General features: G+C 38.5%; 1 protein-coding gene across 11 annotated transcripts in view; it reads left to right on the forward strand.

Annotated features, from left to right (window-relative positions):
- The window catches only part of PPP1R12B (protein phosphatase 1 regulatory subunit 12B), a 243,447-nt gene that overhangs the window by 142,314 nt on the left and 81,128 nt on the right, over positions 1 to 20,005 (forward strand). For all 11 annotated transcript variants that reach the window (XM_032288758.1, XM_032288759.1, XM_032288762.1 and 8 more), the window contains 5 exons: positions 54 to 144; positions 5,124 to 5,330; positions 8,026 to 8,221; positions 8,310 to 8,422; positions 9,716 to 9,757. In XM_032288758.1, the coding sequence (XP_032144649.1) occupies positions 54 to 144; positions 5,124 to 5,330; positions 8,026 to 8,221; positions 8,310 to 8,422; positions 9,716 to 9,757 (649 nt within the window). The remainder of the gene's footprint in view (positions 1 to 53; positions 145 to 5,123; positions 5,331 to 8,025; positions 8,222 to 8,309; positions 8,423 to 9,715; positions 9,758 to 20,005) is intronic.

A 20,005-nucleotide genomic window follows, 5' to 3' on the forward strand; every position in this document is an offset into this window, starting at 1 on the left:
TTTTTTTTTTTTTTTTTTTTTTTTTTTTTGCTATTACTTTTCTTTCTCTGCAGGTCCTATCTGACTCCTGTACGGGATGAAGAAGCAGAGTCTTTACGGAAAGCACGCTCCAGACAAGCTCGGCAGACACGAAGGTCTACTCAAGTGAGTGTGGCTTTTTAAAATGTCATTTTGTCTATCTACCCTTCTGTTGGAGGTACAGTCAAAACTAAAATATCCATTTTCAACTGCTGATTTACACACACACACACACACACACACACACACACACACACGGCTTGGTGTGGTGACTCATGCCTGTCATTCCATCAATTTGGGAGGCCAAGGAGCTGAGACCAGGAGGACTCCTGACTTGAGGTCAGGACCAGCCTGGTCAACATGGTGAAACCCCGTGTCTCTACTAAAAATATGAAAATTAGCTAGGCATGGTGGCAAGTGCCTGTACAGCTAGTGCTCAACTTACGACCACAGTTGGGACCGCGGACCGGTCGTAACACTATTTGATCATAAGTTGAGTAGGCTATATGTACAGTTGAAATGGTGCAAGGAGATGGTACTGCTGCTAGAAGCTGGTCCCCACTGTCGTACGCCCAGCTGGGCAACGTCTGCACTGCCAGACGCGGAGCAGTCGTGGCTAGTGATTGTGGTCGTAAAGTCGAATGGTCGTAAGTTGCATAGGTGGTAAGTCGATCAATACCTGTAATTTCAGGCACTTAGGAGGATGAGGTGGGAGAATTGCTTGAACCTGTGAGGTGGAGGTTGCAGTGAGCCAAGATTGCGCCACTGCCCTCCTGGACAGCAGAGCAAGACTGCGTCTCGAAAAAAGAAAACAAAACACACACATGAAAATGACTGCCCTATTCTAGCCACAGTCTTAAAAGTTTTCACTGTGTTGAATCTTACACTACTTAGAATCAAATGAATTTACAGCTGCATCTACCCATTCTCACCGATATTCCTCCAGGCTTAGAACAGATTTCTCTTCTCCTTCACAAGATTAATTATTCCACTTGTGCTCAAAGACCTTAAGAATCCTAATACATCCCTATATCCCACTACATTTTAAGAATCCCTAAGGGAAAAGAGTTTAGCAATCCCTCAAAATTTTAAACAAAGAGTTACCATTTTACTCAGCAGTTCTACTCAAAAGAAATGAAAACATATGTCCATATAAAAATTTGTATGTAGGTGTTTATAATAGCATTATTCATAATAGCTAAAAAGTAAAAACAAGCTAAATGTCTATTGACTAATAATGAATGGGTAAACAAAATGTGATATATTTGTACAATGGAATATTACTTGGCAATAAAAAGAATGAAGTACTGCTACATGCTACAACATGGATGAACCTTGAGAAAACATTATGCTAAGTGAAAGAAGCCAGACATAAAACACTCCATATATTATGATTTCATTTATATGAAATGTCCCAAATAGGCAAATCCAAACAGACAAATTAGATGAGTGCCAGGGCTGGGGTGAAGGCTGAATGGGGAGGGACTAATAATGAGTGTGTGGTTTCTTTTTGGGGTGATGAAAATTTTATGAAATTAGATGTGATGATAATTTTATAACTCTATGAATAAACTAAAAACCAAGGAATTGTATACTTTCAAATGGTGAGTTTTATGGTATATGGATTGTATTTTAATAAAGATGTTAAAAAAGGAATCCCTGAGGGAGTCATTGAAGCAGTTTAAGGGAATATGATATAGTCTACATTGTGTGTGTGTATGTGTGTGTGTGTTAGTGAACTGATGGGAATGGTAGGTGGAGGTGTGTTTGCCAAGCCTAGAAGCAAGAAGACTTGCTGGGAAGCTGTATGGTAGTCCCCAGATTACAAGGGCATGAAATCAAATTGTAATGATAATGAGAATGGAGAGAAGTCTATGAATTTGTTATTTAAAGAAGCAGAGAAAGATGAGCCCGTGAAACAGAATGAAAAGAAGCAGTAAGAGAGGTGAAAAGAAAATCAGAAAATAGTGCAGCATGGAAGTAAATAAACAGTCCATTTCCAGTGGAAAGGAGAAGTTCTATAGTTGTTTTTGTTTGTTTGTTTTGTTTTGTTTTGTCTTTTGAGACAGAGTTTTGCTCTTGCCGCCCAGGCTGGATTGCAATGGTGCAATCTCGGCTCACCACAACCCCCACCTCCTGGGTTGAAGCAATTCTCCTGCCTCAACCTCCCGAGTATCTGGGATTACAGGAGCCTGCCATACAGGAGCCTGCCACCGTGCCCAGCTAATTTTTGTATTTTTAATAGAGATGGGGTTTCACTATGTTGGCCAGAATGGTCTCGAACTCACTACAGAGGTCAAGTAGGAAATCTGATCAGTGGAAAAGAGACATCATATGTTGCAGCAAAAATACCCTTGTTGTCTTCCTTGACCCTCCCAAAGTAGGTCACGTATTCTTCCTTTATTTTTACTTGATGATTATTTGTCTGTTTCCTCCATTAGAATGTAACCCCCATGAGGACCAAGACTAACTATGTTTTTCAGTTTTGTTTTATTGTGGTGAAAAATACATAACATAAAACCAGTTTTACCATTTTTAAGTTTACAGTTTAATGGCATGAAGTACATTCATATTGTTGTATAATTATCACCACCATTCATCTCTAGAACTTTCTTCCTGTTCCCAAACTGAAACTCTGTATCTATTAAATAATTACTACTCATTTCCCTCTGGCATCTATCTCCCCTTCCACTTTCTATGAACTTGACTATGCAAGGAACCTCAAATAAGCAGAATCACACAGTATTTTGTTCTTTTGTGTTGCATTTTACTTAGCATAGTTATGAAGGTTCATCCATATTGTAGCATTTGTCAGAGTTCCTTCCTCTTAAAGACTGAATATTTTAGTCTTTTATGGATATTACATTTTGTGTATCCATTCATCTGTCAGTGGACATTGGGTTGCTTCTACCTTTTGGATATTTTATGCTGCTATGAGAATGGCTATACAAATATCTCCCTGAAACCCTGCTTTCATTTCTTTTGGGTATATACTGAGAAATGGAATTTGCTGGATCATATGGTAATTCAATTTTTAATTTTCTGAGGAACTGCCATACTGTTTTCCATAGCGGCTACACTATTTTATTTCCCATTAGCAGTGCACAAGGGTTCTAATTTCTCCACATTCTCACCAATGTTTGTTTGTTTGTTTGTTTTTATGAGATGGAGTTCCAGGGCGCAATGGCATGATCTCAGCTCACTGCAACCTCTGCCTCCAGGGTTCAAGCGATTCTCCTGCCTCAGCCTGCCAAGTAGCTGGGATTATAGGCGCCCATTACCACACCTGGTTAATTATTTTTGTATTTCTAGTAGAGACGGAGTTTCACCATGTTGGCCAGGCTGGTCTCTAACTCCTGACCTCAAGTGATCTGCCCATCTTGGCCTCCCAAAGTGCTGGAATTAACAGGTGTGAGCCACTGTGCCCAGTCTGCTTTTTTGATAATAACCTTCCTAATAGGTGTGAAAAGGAAGACTGACTAAACTTTTGCTCATCTTTTGTACCAGCATACAGTAAATAAATCAATATATACTTATTGAATAAATAAATGAGTGAGAAATCATAGGAAAAGAGAAATTGCTCTGGAATGATTTCAAGTTTGTTTATGAAGGAATGGGGAAAGATAGGGAAGTTGCTAGAGAGGGGCATAGAATTGAAGTTGGGAGACATAGAAACATTTTAGAGGAAAAGATTCAGTAGAGAGGGAGTAACAAAACTTGAATAGATCTTTGAACTCCTTGAAATGTGTACATAATTTTTGAGGAGATTTTATTAGCTTCTCAGTAGTCTTCATGATATTCTCAAGGGGACTGCAGACTCCCAAAGAAAGTAAAATCTAAGCTCCTTAGAATAGCTTACAAAATGTGTCATGGCCTCGCGTCTGCCTGCTTTCCTAAACTCAGCTATCCTCATTCTCCCTCTTTCCTCCAACTTTCCTTTTGTTGCGGGCTTCATCTTTGCTAAGTTACCTACAGATTCCTAAGTCATCCATGGCCTCTCGTTTCTCTATCTTTGTATATGCTTCTACCTATCATTCCTTTCCTCCCTCCCGCTACACAAGTTCTTTTTACTCTTTAAAACTCAGTGTTAGGTTTTCCTCCTACATACTCCTGTGTTTCTGTTTTAATACTTACGTTCTCTCATTATACTTGTTTGTTTTCTTATGTCTTTTCTGGTACACTAAAAGGTTCTTGACAGTAATCATTTGATTTGTCTTTGTAGTTCTAGTGCCTAAAGATACTTAATTCTTTATTAACAGAAGGATTGAGTGAATGAGTGAATAGTAAAAAAGCAGGGGGTGGGAAGGGAAGCAGGTTGTGGATACAGTACCTGATCAACTACCTTCCAGCTTTGGAACTTCCTTCTTCTGAGGACTCATGCATATAACTACTTGAGTTGGAATCAGCTCACACTCTTTCTAAACTCTTTTTCTCCCTTCTCCTGTAGTTGTGTCTTCATTTGCCTTTCTTCTGTCTTGCTGCTCCTATGACCCTGGTTGGGGGAACATTAATTGTTGGAATATCCCTATATGATTCCTAGAGTTGCTTGGGAATTGATATTAGAGAAAAGCTAGCCTTGTCAGGAAATGGGTGTATGAAAAAAAGGAAAAAAAAGCTAGTGTAAGGGGTTTAAGAGGTTTTGTTGTTGTTATTCTAGTCAAGCTCTGAATTTTCATCTTGTTGAACCAGGTTTTTCTTTTTTTAAGTAAATTTTTTTTCCAGTATCTGCTGTTTAGAGAATCTCTGTTGGTAACCATTTGATCTTGGGAGGGTAGGGACCTTTCAGGTAAAGACACTGAGAACTATTTGGTATGGAAAAAGTACATCTATAACAGGCAGACATCAATGTTGACCTCATTTTCTGGAGATCAAACCAGAAAAACCAAAGTATTACATTCAAATGTACCTAGACTCAGGCCTGGGTTCTTTGTACACTGAGATGCTTATTTTAAGCATACATTGCTTGAAATGGCCTCATTATCCATTCTGGGGGCTTCATTTTGGGATTTGATAACTCTGATCTTTTTGGGAATACTCCTGCTCAATCATCAAGAGTTATTCCATGGTTGGTATGAAACAGCCCTGATCTTGTGATATTTTCCCAGGGTGTCACCCTAACAGATCTTCAAGAAGCAGAAAGGACTTTCAGCCGGTCGAGGGCAGAGAGAAAAGCTCAGGAGCAGCCTTGTGAGAAGCCCACAGACACTGAAGGGGGGCTTGAGGGGAGCCCTGAGAAGCATGAGCCCTCAGCAGTCCCAGCAACGGAAGCTGGGGAGGGCCAGCAGCCCTGGGGCAGGAGTCTGGATGAAGAGGTGAGCTCATTTTTGTGGGCACGTACTGTGATAAAAGCAGGGTAATTAGTCTGGGGAGTATCTTCTTCACTGATAGTTCAAAGGCTATGTTCTGCCTTGCAGTGGAGAACTCACTCTGTATGCCTGTCTTTAGTTGGCAAACCTGTGTGACAAAAATTTAGAGGATGTCAGTCCTTAAATGACCATTTTTTTTTTTTTCTAAGAGTTCACTGATGCTTTTGAATAAATATCCTATTCTAAAAAGAGAGGTCATAGTATAACAAAATGCAAATAAAAATATAAGCATGTATTGAAGGTTTACTTTACTCAACACATGCTTACTTTATGCCAGGCACTATTTTAAGTTCTTCATATGTATTAATTCATTTAATTCTCATAACAAACCTCTGAGGTAAATATTACTATTTCTATTTTATATATGAGGAAACTGAATCACAGAGGTTAAGGACATTTAAGCCCAACATTTCACACAGCTAAGAAGTGGTTAAGCCAGAGTTTGAACATAGGCAGTCTGACTTGCTCTCATAACCACTAGCGTATATTTTCAAACTCTTGCAAACCTAAGGGCTTACAAAGCACTCGTGGGTGTCACTGTTGGGAGGGACATTTTGATTTATGTTTCATTGCTCTAGTGGAGTTGGTAATCAAAGGTTACCAACTTTTGGTACCCTTTAGGGTGAACATAACTCCTGGTTTACTTAAGGTGGTTCCAAGTATAACTGTTGTCTTTGCGTAATTATCATTACCACTCCTTTGCACTCTCAAAAGTGTCCCGGTTTGGATTGATAAATGTTATGGTCACTGTGGTTATAGAAGAAAGGAATCTCCTTCTTGCTTTGACTCTGAATGGCTAGATTCCATAAACTGAAGTTCTATTTTGTATTTTGTTTGTTTTATAAGCTACTATTTATTGAGTACCTATTACCAGGTATTCTTCTAAGCACCTAATGCACATTTTCTTATTTAATCTTCATAATCCTCTCTGAAGAAAGTGTTATCTCAGTTTTATAGATGAGGATGTTATGGCTCAGAAAAGCTAAGTATCTTATTCAAGGCCACACAGCTAGTAAGTGCTGAAGCTAGAATTTGAACAAAGATCTGTCAGACTCCGAATTTACTACATTTTATTGTATCTGTCTTTATAAATCACAAGAATTTGTACAATCACTATGCCATAAATTTGATGTATAGTAAGAATTTATCTATCTCTGAGTCTTCCATAAACCAAGTTAAGGCTTATTGTTAGGCTGTGTCTGTCCTAACTCTCAGGAAAGAAACAAAAACACTACAAAACAAAAATGGAAACTTTAGAAAGCCTAGTTATGGCAAGCTGGTAGAGTGTTCAGAAGTTGGTAGGATACTCACATTTGTTCTCTGTTCTCAGACAATTCCCACATTTTGCTGCTTCATTCTCCTGAGCTTTTTATTACCCTACATAAACCTTGCCTTTCAGCACTCTATCTTAAAAAAGGCCATCATTCTTATTTTCACTCCAAAATCAAATGAATTTTTATTTACACGGTTAATGCTATCTAGTACCCTTCGGTCAATTTATGAATTGGACTGCTCTCAACATGATGGGATTCTCAGAGTAGGAGTCCAGCAGCTGGTTTTTTGCTGTCTAGTTCATTTATTGAGTGCCTATTACCAGGTACTCAATATTGATCATCATGTACTCATAAGCCTCTCAATATGAAAAAAAAACTGTTGAGAACCAGCCCAACCCCGTACGTGGGTGCCCTTAGTCCTGGCAGTGACGAGGGATTGAGAAAAGGAAATAAAGACAGAGACACAAGAGTAGAATTTACAGCATGGGTCCAGGGGACCATCGCAAGAGTGGAAAATGCATTGGCCCCAGCTCTGGGCTCCAGACAGTTTTATTATGTGTATAATCTCATTGATCTTATGGGCATGGAAGGGGAGGGTAAAGGAGTAGGTAAGAGCTGGGTGGAGAGCACTTGAGATCCTTCTGAGACATGCTAAACTAGTGCTCTGAGCATTTAACAGCATTTGAAATCCTTCTAAGACATGCTAAACTAGTACTCTGAGTTTATCACAGATTGTTATCAAGGTGCAGCTGCATCAGCAGTATAGCAGATTAGGAGCCACCCGGTCTGACCACACCCATTGCAACAGGGGCTTTTATCTCCCCAGCATTGAGGACATAGAGCAATTAAAATCACTCCATATTCCGAGAACCTAGGCAGAGAATGAGGTGTTCCGTCATCTCTGCCCTGCAAGGCTTTTCTCCTCCTTGCCAGCTCCCATCTGCAAAGACCGTCCCCGATCTTGTGAGCACAGGTCGCCTGCCTTCTCAGAGATCTTTGCATACGCCCTCTTTATGAGGCCCTTATACAGTCTCCATGTTGAGAAGGCATTTGTGGGACCAGAGCAGTATTCCCTTGCTCTGCAACCACCCCGAGGTGTTCCCCGGTATTACTGCGCTCTTGGATGGTCTTTACCTTAGGCCTCCTGTTGCCACTTGATTTCTAATTAACTGCACCAATAATGTAGTTTAGTTCAGTGTATAAACTTCAGTGTCTTCTGAGTCAAGCAAGCTTACAGTTATTTAGCTAGAATCAACATAGGTCTCTCCCTGGCCATCTTGACCCACAAAAACATTTTGTATAAACCTGCTGTTCTTATCCTTTAGATGGACTTGACTTCTAATATCTCATGTGTGGATTATTTCCAGCCTATCGGTCATCGCCTGAGGTGTCCAACTCAGCCAGACAAACCCACCACGCCAACATCTCCTTCTACATCAACACCCTCACTCTACACCAGTTCCAGTTCCCACTTGCTACGGACAAATAGATTCTCAGACCCTGATTCTGAGAGTTCAAAGACTACCACGAACACTACAACTGCAAAGGAAATGGACAAAAATGGTATGTGGAGCTTCAAAAGACACAGGCCCCTCCACAGTGCACATCCCCCAGATTCTTAAAGTCCATACTTTATTTTATCTCTGGCCAGAGAATGAAGAAGCAGATTTGGATGAGCAGTCCTCTAAGAGGCTGTCCATCCGAGAGAGGAGGCGGCCCAAGGAACGGCGAAGAGGCACAGGCATCAATTTCTGGACAAAGGATGTAAGTGGATTGGTCTGTGCTGAGGCATATCATATTACTCTTGGCCACCATCCTTTCAGTTGAGTTTAAAATAGAGTCCTCATGGTGCCATGAATTCTGCAGATTCTCAGGAAGTATTACTGAGGAAAAGAGAAGAAAGACCTAACTAGTGTGGGACTCATTTGTATGTTCCTGCTAGATTCCCAGTATCTAATACAGTGATAAGCACATGTAAGCACATGGTGGGCACTCAGTAAATTGGCAAATAATTTAAAAACTGGAAATATACAACAGCCATGTAATAAATGAATAAGCTTGTCAAGTTTTAGTAGTCCTTCCTAATCTTCCCTGAATGTCATGTAGTGAAGTCAACAATATCTTAGTGCCACGTATGAGCAGAGATTCTAACTAAATATTGTAGGAGTGCTACAAGAATTTCAAGGAACTTAAAATCTCTCAGTAATACAAGTTCACTTAGGTTTACTTTTTTGGAGAAAAAAAGGAACAAATAACATAAAATAGATTAACTCTGGCTTTAAAATAAAGACATATATGCCAATGCTTACTAACTACAAATACACATTCAATAGTTATTTTTTAAATTTTTAAAAATATTATTTCCAAGCTGGACACCATTAACATTCAGTAGTTTAATTCATCCTCTTCCATATCTTGTTCTGTACCCTTCTCATTCAACCTTGTTATTGGCATTTTAAAGAACAAGTGACCAATAACCTGGAAAAGAGGACCCTGCTTACCAGTAACTGATTTGAAAATTGGACATACTTATTCAGTGAGACAAGAAATGAGACAGTAATAGTCATCTATTAGAAATTATTTTTTATAGGCTGGGCGCAGTGGCTCATGCTTATAATCCTAGCACTTTGGGAGGCTGAGGTGGGTGGATCACCTGAGGTCAGGAGTTCAAAACCAGCCTGGCCATCATGGTGAAACCCCATCTTTAAAAAAAAGAAAAAAAAAGAAAAAAATTATTTTTTAGAAAAAAGTACTTCATTGTTATAAGGCAGAATAAACTGATAAGTCTTGACAAAGATAATAATTAAGTCTATCTGTCTTAAAGATATCCCTTTTCCAGCTGTAGTCAATTTGACTTTTTATACTACAGGTGACATTTCTAAGTTGCCTGCCTGTGATGCCTGTGAAAAGTAGCAGTAACAGAGCATTACTTGGCAGTCAATTCTCATTGCCCATGTTTGAAATGCCAAGATGCATAATTGATGGGATCTGACCTTGCTGCTTTCAAGGATGTCTGTAACGATGAACCTCTTGATTTTCTTCCTTTTTCTTTTACAGGAGGATGAAACTGATGTCTCTGAAGAGGTCAAAGCAGCATGGGTAAGTGACAACCCAGTGAGGCATGTCTCTTGAGAGCACAGTCTTGCTCTTGTAAGTAATTTTAATAGAACAAAGGGCAAGACTTACGAAGATTTTAGCTGAGAGGGAGATTGGAGATAGACATTCCTCTAAAAGATGTGGCAGGCGTTAGTCTGTGGTACTGTTTTATCATGTGGTGTAACAATGCCCATGTCCTTGAACCAGTTTCCTACATTTTTCTATGACTGCTGCCAATCTTTCACACTGTTATAGGATCCATCATTTTCTCTCTTGTGAGTATGTTATTGTATTATATGAAGTACTTTGAAATATTTGAATGAAAAGTGAAGAGTGATACCAGTTCCTTTTTGGATCTACACTAATAGAGAAGAACATAAATGTGGAGAATGTAAAACATTAGACAGTCCCAAAGTCATTTATATTTGACTTTGAAATAAGATTAAACGTCTGGCATCTTATATAACTCTGACCCTTTAAGGCCTGACATCCAATTTTTCCCTGCAGTGAAAGGCCTAAGTTCAGCTTTTCTGAAGATACTCCAGGCTCCTCTAAGCCACTCAGACACGATTGGTGGTGTTCTTCTTTTCAGTACTGTTTTCCAAGAAGGAAGGAATTTGGTTTTGACTAAATTAATTGAAATACATGTGCTTTTCTATTGAAATTATGTAAAAAGATAAACTTTTTTTATCCTACAACTTATTATAAGTATGTTCTCAGAGTATATTTAATAACCTGTACTGAAAATTAACAACTAATTTTTACCAGAGAAGATATAAATATTATAATGTCATTGACTTGCCTATATTTTAGTCTAGATCCAAAACAGACAATAGCAGGCTTCCAAAAAGCAGGGTCTTTAATGACTAATGGTGACATAGGTAAGAATTGGCTGCCCTTGGTTGAAGCTGGGGCTACTTCATAAAGACAAGCTGTGTGGTGTAGAAATAGTATACACGTTCCTTGGAGCAAGAGTGTGTGCATGTGTGTATGTGTATAAATTACAGCAACTCTTAGTTTCTTCAAGGGGCTTGGAAAGGCTTTTGGAGATAAGAAGAGTGAATACAGGAATGTTCCTTTGGGGAATTATAACTCAGAGAATACATAACTCAGGAAATATAACTCAGAGGATCTGAGTTATAGTTTATAGAGCACTGAAATGGAACATTATCCGTACAGAATTATATAGGACATTTAAATCCGGGGAATTGCAGGAAAGAAGGATTTGTTGTCATAAGAATGACAATTTTGCCAATGAAAATTCTATTCTCTACTTTTCTAAACTTCTTGGCACTGGAAAATCCTAGCCTAGAGGGTACCAAGTAAGGAAAATTAAGATGATCTTGATGTAGTACTTCCTAGAGAATTTTAATTTAGGACTGTTGACTTAAAATTATGAAGAAAAGCAGAGACTGTTGCAGTTTCATGTGAAAGACATTGTCAGACAAAAAAAATACTCATCCAATTGCATAAGGCATCTATTAGTGTTTACCATGTATCAAGAAAACAACAATGTGAATCAAAAAGAATAAACAGCTCATTATCTCTGGACTGATAACTTTGAATTTATGCAGGTAAGCTGGGGTTGCTATAAGAAGTATATTCTAGGTGCCAATCTCCAGCCTCGCCAATCAATGGTGCAGAAAGAAAGGCTGATAATGAATCAGCATAGGGTGAGGCATCCTTTTTGTAAAAGTCTTATATTTGCTTGTTCCATTTATTTCAGTGAAATTCTTAACTGTTTTTCTCCCTTGAGCGCTCTTTCCTAATGCTAGCAGGCATGATGCCATTATCCATATGGGCTTACAGAGCAACATGCCTTGTCATGGACCAATGTAAATTGCTGCACTTCTACTTCAAGACAATCTGGTAGTATCTTATGACCATCTTTCTACCCTGTTTCCATTTTCATCCATCAGGCAGTAAAGTTGACTCAGCTCTGCAACAACAAATGAGCCGTCAAAGAAGGGGGCATTCTATTGAAATGGTACTGTTAGCTAATCAGCATGGAGAAGCCAGGGCAGTTCTTTCCTTTCTTGGTTTTTAATTCAATAAAACTATATCTGCTATTGAGGTCATGTTGGCTTCCTTCTCTTCCCTAGCCCACTTCTTAAGGGTGATAGTATCTATTATTTTTTAAATTGTCTCTTCCCAAGACCTTAATATCTTGTTTAACTGAAATATAATTTACAATTAATGCATAGATTTAAAATATACTGTTTGCTGAGTTTTGACACTTGTATGTACCAGTATAACTACTACCCAAATCAAGATATAGTACTTTTCCATCACCTTAAAATGTTTCATCATTAACGCTCAAGAATAAGCAATACTAATTCATGGCGATAGAAATCAGAAGAGTGCTTGCTTCTCAGGACAGGGAATTGAATGGAACAGACAGAAATCATCCAGCAATAATATTTAACTTTTTTTTTTTTGAGACAGGGTCTTGCTCTGTTGCCCAGCCTGGAGTGCAGTGGTGCAGTCATTGTTCACTGCGTAAACCTCCTAAGCTCAAGTGATCCTCCTACCTCAACATCCCAAGTAGCTGGGACTACAGGCGCAAGCCACCATGCCCAGCTAATTTTTGGAGTTTTTCTAGAGATGGGGTTTCACCATGTTGCCCAGGCTGGTCTCAAACTACTGGGCTCAAACAATCCTCTTGCCTTAGCCTCCCAAAATGTTGGGATTATAGGCGTGAACCACAGTGCTCAGCCAATAATATTTAATTTTAATAGTAGAAAGGAAACTTCAATGGTTATTTTATCTTATGACTCTAGTCAGGGTTAGAGCTAAATGATTCAAAATATCTATGGGTTTTTCCCCCCTCTTCTTAAAGATTTCAAAAGAAGATTGATACCTCACTTATATAACAGTAACAACAGTGTGGTTTAGAAGACCTTTCTATTGAATAAAATAAATCTCTGTTGATGTCATTGAAGTTCATTTCCTTTTTTATATACTAAGAAAAATGTAACCCACATTTATATACAGATAAGATTTATGGCCAGGAATGGCCATAATGTTTGCTATCAAGAGAATATTTGATCAGGGAAATGCAAATCAAAACCACAATGAAATAGATCATTTCATCTGTTAGAATGGCTATTATTAAAAAGACAAAAAATAGCAAAATCTGATGAGGATGTAGAGAAAAAGAAACTCAATACACTGTTGGTGGGAATATAAATAAGTGTAGCCATTGTGGAAAACAGTATGGAGGCTCCTCAAAAACTAAAAGTAGAACTACCATATGATTCAGCAGTTCCACTACTGGGTATTTAGCCAGAGGAAAGGAAAACCGCTCCTGGTGGTCTAGTGGTTAGGATTCAGTGCGCTCGCGCTCGCTTGTGCGCGCTCGCTCTCTCTCTCTCTCTCTCTCTCTCTCTCTCTCTGTCTCTCTGTCTTTCAAAGAGATATATGCACCCCTATGTGTATTGCAGCACTATTCACAATATTCAGGATATGGAATCATCCTAAGTTGATTGAATAAACAGATGAATAGATAAATTAAATGTGGTAATATGTACATGGTGGAATACTATTTGGCATTAAAAAGAATGAAATTATGTCATTTACAGCAATATGAATGCTCCTGGAAGCCATTATGTTAGGTGAAATAAGTCAGTCACAGAAAAATAAATACCATATGTTCTCACTCATATGTAGGATCTTAAAAAGTTGAGCTCATAGAAGTAGAGATAGAATTGTGGTTACTGGAGTCTGGAAAAGGGGGATAGTGAGAGTTTGGTTAACAGATATAAAATTACAGGTAGGAGGGTTAAGTTCTAGTGTTCTGTAGCACTGAAGGGTGAATATAGTTAATGATGATTTGCTGTATATTTTCATATAGCTAGAAGAGAGGATTTTGAATGTTCCCAACACAAAGAAATTATTTTTGGTGATAGATATGCCAATTACCTTGATTTGATCATTACATATTGCATATATGCATTGAAATATCACTTTGTACCACATAAATATGTAGTACTATAATGTGTCAACTTAAAATTTTTAAAAAGAGAGTGATAGACTAGTCATGCATTGCTATGCTGAGGACAGCAAGAAACATGCTTAGAAGGCTGGGCACCCTGCTTAAGCCCAACATAGTGCATGGTTTTATTCCAAACCCATCCCCATTGGTAAATCCATGAACCAGTGAAACTAACAATGAATATATAAAATTGACATCTTAGCACCTCCTTGACAGGTGTGTTTAAAAATAATTCTTTTTTATTTATCCTCATTAGGTATAGGACAGATAGTCTCTGAGAATCTTAATAGATCTTTTGTCTTTCTAAATGAAAAAGAAACTTAATCTGCATCTTAATTTGAGGAATAGGATTATTCTATCTGAAAATGCTTTTTTGTTCAGGAGTGTGTTTGCTGTTTTCTTTACTATAGTAGTAATCACATAGAATGTTTGCCCTGGAGGGAACAAGCATAGGTACATCACAGAAGGTAATGACCATTTGGATTACTTCCATCTTTTTTTACCTGCATCTTTGGCCTGCATTCCATTTTCTTTACATTGAGTTTTATCTATTGCTTTCTTACTATTTTCCCTGTTTTCTCTGGAGCTGTTTTCCAAGCCAATCCTGTTGTATAATTGAATTTATCACTAGAGGGCACAAATGTTCAACAGAAAAGATGTTGGTGAACAGGCAGAATGGTGCCCTAAAGAAGCTGAGCAGAAGACAAATTGCTTTTGTTTTAAAGGAATTGTTGAAGGACTCAGTTCGATGTAGCAAAGATATTTGCCTCCCAGCTTCTGCTATCATAGAATTGGAAGATAATCTAGAGATGTCTTGGGTTAGGAACCTCATTTTACATTTAAGAAAACTGAGGCCCAGTGAAATTAAGAATTTGGGAATATGACATCTCTGCTAGGTGAGCAACCTGTACCTTTTTTCAGGGAACCTCTTTGTTTGACTGTAGTGAAGCAAATCTGAAATTAGGACTTACATCCTTTTCTATTCCCTATTCATCCGTTTGGTTTTTTTACTCAGCAGGCTACATATTTGAATTGACTTGCTAGTAGCATCTCACCTCCTTGAGTGAAGGAACATCTTCTTGAAGGACAACTTAAAAACTTACTCAGAGCATCAAGATTCACTGGGTAGAGCATCAGCATTCTTATGCTGTCCTTGATATAGGTGGGTAGTTATGTATGTCAGGAAGTAAGACTTTTCATACTTTTATTTTCTCCTAGAATCTCTGTTGCTTTTAGATAAATCAGGTGGTACTCAATCTGAACAAAATCACTGAAACCTTACCCTCAAAGTTAGCAATGTAGCTGTCCCCATCCAGAATGCAATCAGTAGGTCTGGATTACTAGTCATCCCTCAAAACTCATTGGTTAAGGAGATAGTATTTAAAAATTATTAAATCATAGATATCAAGTTTCCTGCCTTAGATAACTAGGGGTATGCTAGTGGAGAGATCTGTTGGTAAAAGTGTTCTAAAAGAGGTAAGCAATTAAATGCAAGGTTTTCAAACTAAATAAAAGAACACAATTAGAATTTGCTAGCAGAACTGAGTTTTGAACTTTAACAGAAAATAAATGCCCTAGAAATGTACCAAAGCCACTAAATACATTTTTCATTTTATCCTGCCTTTGATTCTTTTTTTTTTTTTAAAGACAGAGTTTCACTCTGTCACCCAGGCTGGAGTGCAGTGGCATGGTCTCGGCCCACTGCAGCCTCCACCTGCTGGGTTCAAGCGATTCTTCTCCTGCTTCAGCCTCCTGAGAAGCTGGGACTACAGGCACATGCCACCACGCCCAGCTAATTTTTGTATTTTTAGTGGAGACAGGGTTTCACCATGTTGGCCAGGATGGTCTCCATCTCCTGACCTGGTGTTCTTTCCGCCCACCTCGACCTTCCAAAGTGCTGGGATTACAGGTGTGAGCCACTGCACCCGGCCTGCCTTCGCTTTTATAAGCATCTTCTCATTTATTTATTCAGTAAGTGCTCCTAAGTGCCTATTATGATCAAGTACTTGTCTAGATTCTGGGGATGCAACAGTGAACACAAAGCCCTGCTTTTATGGAATTTACATTCTAGCTGGGGAGACTGATGATAAATATGTAAAGTAAATAGGGCCAGGCACAGTGGCTCACCCCTGTAATCCCAGCACTTTGAGAGGCCGAGGCAGGTGGATCATGAGGTCAGGAGTACCAGACCAGCCTGACCAATATGGTAAAACCCCATCTCTACTAACAAAAATACAAAAATTAGTTGGGCGTGGTGGTGCACACCTGTAATCCCAGTTACCCGGGAGGCAGAGTTTACAGTGAGCCAAGATTGTGCCACTGCATTCCACCCTAGGCAACAGAGCGAGACTCCATCTCAAAAAAAAAAAAAAGTAAATATTATGTTAAAAGGTGATACATGCTATGGAAAAACCATATAGAGTAGGCTAAGGAGGAATTAGAAGTGCCAACATGGAAGGAAGTTGACATTGTAAGTAGGGAGGTCAGGATAAGCCTTACTGAGAAAATATGATTTAAGCGTAGACTTAAAAGAAGCAAGGTGGGAAACCATGTGGACAATGGGGGTAGAGTGTTATGGGCAGAGGGAACAGCAGTTGCGAAGACCCTAAGACAGGTGTCTGGCATACTTGTGGACAGGTTAAAATAAATCAGTGTGGCTTAAGTGGAATGTGCAAGAAGGCCAAATGACATAAACTGATAAGTTATTATAAGAACTTTGGCTTTTGTAGCTTTGAGCAGAAGAGTGACATGATTATACTTATATTTTAAAGGGTCACTGCCTATTGTTTTGGAGAATGTACTCTGAGAGGACATTAGTGGAAGCAGGGACATCTGTTAGGAGGCCATTATAATATAGCAATCCAGGGGAAAACTGATGGTGGTTTGTGCCAGGATAATAGCAGGCAATAAAGATGCTGAGAAGTTGTCATATTCAGAATATATTCTAAGTTAGAACCAGTGAGATTTGCTGTTTTCTTGGATAAAACAGAGGGTAAAGGTTGATACTAAGACTTTTTAGCTAACGCACCTGAAAAACATGGAATTTTATTAACTGAGATGGAGAACACTACAGGAAGAATAGATTTGGTAGGGGAAAAGTAGGCACTTGGTATGATTTTAGAATTATTAATCTAATAGATCTGATTGACATATTTCCACATGGAAATGTCAAGAGGATAGTTAGTTGCAGAAATCTGGAATTCAGGTTTAAGGGCCAGGCTGGAACTAAACCTTGGATATCAGTAAACCTATAGATGAGATTGAATGTGACCAAGAGAATGAATGTAGACACAGAAGAAGCCCAAAGACAGAGCCCTGGAGCACTCTGAAATTCAAAGTGAGGAGAAGGGAAGAATTAGCAAAGGAAACTGAGCAATCCTAGTACTTGACCCTGAGAATATGGATGCAGTTTCCCCCTTTTTTCAAAACGAAATCAAACAAAACACATGGAACAATAGGCAGGTTTATTATTGTTCTTATTTTACCTTTTTTAAAAAATTTAAATAGAGCTATTTCCCATGAAATCTGCTCAGTCTGTTTATAAATGCGCCATGCAATGGTGTAGGACAGTTGGACATTCCAGAGCATCTTCTGGCATCTTTTGAAATAGAAATTGCTTCCTTTTTGCAACCTTGTCTAGAGGCCTTTGAAGTCCAGTGAGGTCAGAAGATTCTTCTTACTACATCAGAGGGATTCTGTTGATTACCATGTCTGCAGCTGATCTGTTAACTTATCTCTTAATCCCCTTTGCCAAATTTTTCTCAGTTTTATTACATCTTTGAACAACTGTCACTTCAATTTCCATTAAGACTCTTGGGGCTATGCGCGGTGACTCACACCTATAATACCAGCACTTTGGGAGGTCAAGATGGACGTATCACTTGAGGTTAGGAGTTCAAGACCAGTCTGGCCAACATAGTGAAACCCCGTCTCTTCTAAAAGTACAAAAATTAGCTGAGTGTGGTGGTACCCACCTGTAATCCCAGCTACTCGGGAGGCTGAGGCATGAGAATTACTGGAACCCAGGAGGTGGAGGTTGCAGTGAGCCAAGATCGCACCACTGCATTCCAGCCTGGGCAACAGAGTGAGACCCTGTCACCCCATAAAAAGAAGACTCTTGGAAAAAACTTTTATTAGAAATAAAACACCTAACACCTAGAAGGTGTTACTGTATATTAAAATTTGATTTATTAATAGCTCTCTGGTGGTTAGAATGACAGTTACAGACAAAATTTAAAGCTAAAAAAAATACTTTTAAAGGCCCCCTAGTTAACACTTTCACTTTAAAGTTAACAGCTGAGGCCCAGGAGATTAAGTACCTTGCCAGTATCACATAGTTGTAGTCCTAGTTGCACAGCTGTTGCACTATCTTCAAAATTTGTATCTTTATACCTGTTACATATCTTATACCACCTACTGTTATGACAAGTAATATAGCATAATAGTTAAGAGTACAGACCCAGGAGCTAGACTCCCTGCATTTAACCCCAGCTTCACCATTTAACTACTTTGGATAGTTTAATCTTTCTATGCCTCAGTTTCCTCATCTATAAAGTCTGGTTAATAATAGTCTACCTCTTAGAGTTGTGAAATGAAAATGAGCTAATACATTTAAATAGAGATGATTACGATCCATGTAAATTATTTTCCAAATCTATAAGTTCCTACATCTGGATGAGAGTAAGGCTTTCAGAATACTTTTATTGGTCTTAGAATCATATGATTTTGAACTTATTTATTAATTTATCCTTAAAGAATGGATTATTTGGAGAGTCAGAGAAGTAGCCCCAAGTCTGTAACTCCAACATGTGTTCTGACACATAACTGAAGAATTTTGAGGAATAAGTTTTAAAGGAGATTGTTGAAGTAGGAGAAAAGAATTGAGTAGAAAGGAAAGGAACAAGGACTAAATGTTTCAGATTGTGTTTGGAACTTGTTGAGCACCTGTCAAGTCCGTGCAGCTTCTCTGTCAAGTAAGTAGGCTTTAATTTTTATCCCTAAATAACCCATCTCATTTATGCTGCTTTGCTAGTGCTTCCAATAATCCTAGTTTCAGAGGTCTTTACTATTTTTTTCCACCTTCTTTCTTTGAGTAAATAGCAGGCTTTTTTCTCCAAATTTTCACAACATTGCTTCTGGCTATTTGCTGGATCCTTTCTCTCGAGCAGAATTTTTTAATCTTGTTACTTAATCTTGTGAAGCCCCTTTATCTGCTGGAGGGTGTCCAGCAACTTTCTGTCCACTCTCCACCACCAGACAGTATTTTTGCCATTCTCCTTTTAGGTAAAATCCTGAGTCTGTTTTGTTTTGCTCTCTCTCTGGTGCCTGATTGCCTAATATGGTAAGGTATTTCCCAGACAAGATTGCACTGTGGAGATAGAACAACAGTTTGACTAAGTTTAAAGACACGGAAGATGAGCTATCTAATAGTTATTTATGTAGTAAAGTAATATTTTTTGTAGTATATTACATAACCAAAATCTATTTTTTAAGCATGCCTCTGTTGCTTTTAACAGACTTAAAGAGATAATAAAACATAGATTTTTCTCCTCTCAACTGCTTTAGGCAGATTTTTTTTACAAAAAGGAAAATATGGCTTGTCCCCAGAATGAGAGGGTTTTGAGAAGTCTGAGAAATTTGATGGCTTGATAATGTTCATAAGGACATAAAAGTAAGGATAAATGTAATAAGCAATGGCTATTATAAACAGTCCTGTGGTAGCCAGCCTCTGGGAACTGGCAGGCATTCCACATGTAGGAAAGCAAGCTGTCCTGGATTTCTGCAATTGATGACAATGGGCAGTCCCAGGGAAAAGGAGATTGAGAAATGGCAGCCAACCAAAACTGTATGTGGGAAGCTGCCTGTTATCCAGCATGCACTGAAGAATCTTCTCTAATGGTTGACTCCACATTGGCCTCGAAGGATCTTTCCTCTCACTGTACATTTGCTCTTGCTTTGCAACTATAGTTTCTTAAAATACTGCAGATGCTGTGATTTTCTATATATGGGTTGTGCCTTGCTGTAGCCCAAGCTGTATAAACCATCTTAAGAACAAAGTTTCTTTTGGCATCTTCCTTTTATGGACTTTATTAATTTTAGGTCGTGCTGTTGCCCAGGAAATCTCAGTAATCAAAGCTCACATGTATTCCTTTGAGACCCTGTAATTTTTGGACCTAGTGTCTCATTACATCAGTGAATTCTACTTTAATCATAAATCTTTTTTAAGGTAGAATAAATTGATCTTTGAGGTATCTGTT

This window comes from Sapajus apella, unplaced genomic scaffold (genome assembly GCF_009761245.1).
Source record: "Sapajus apella isolate SASKATOON/1434 unplaced genomic scaffold, GSC_monkey_1.0 scaffold22, whole genome shotgun sequence".
Taxonomy (NCBI): domain Eukaryota; kingdom Metazoa; phylum Chordata; class Mammalia; order Primates; family Cebidae; genus Sapajus; species Sapajus apella.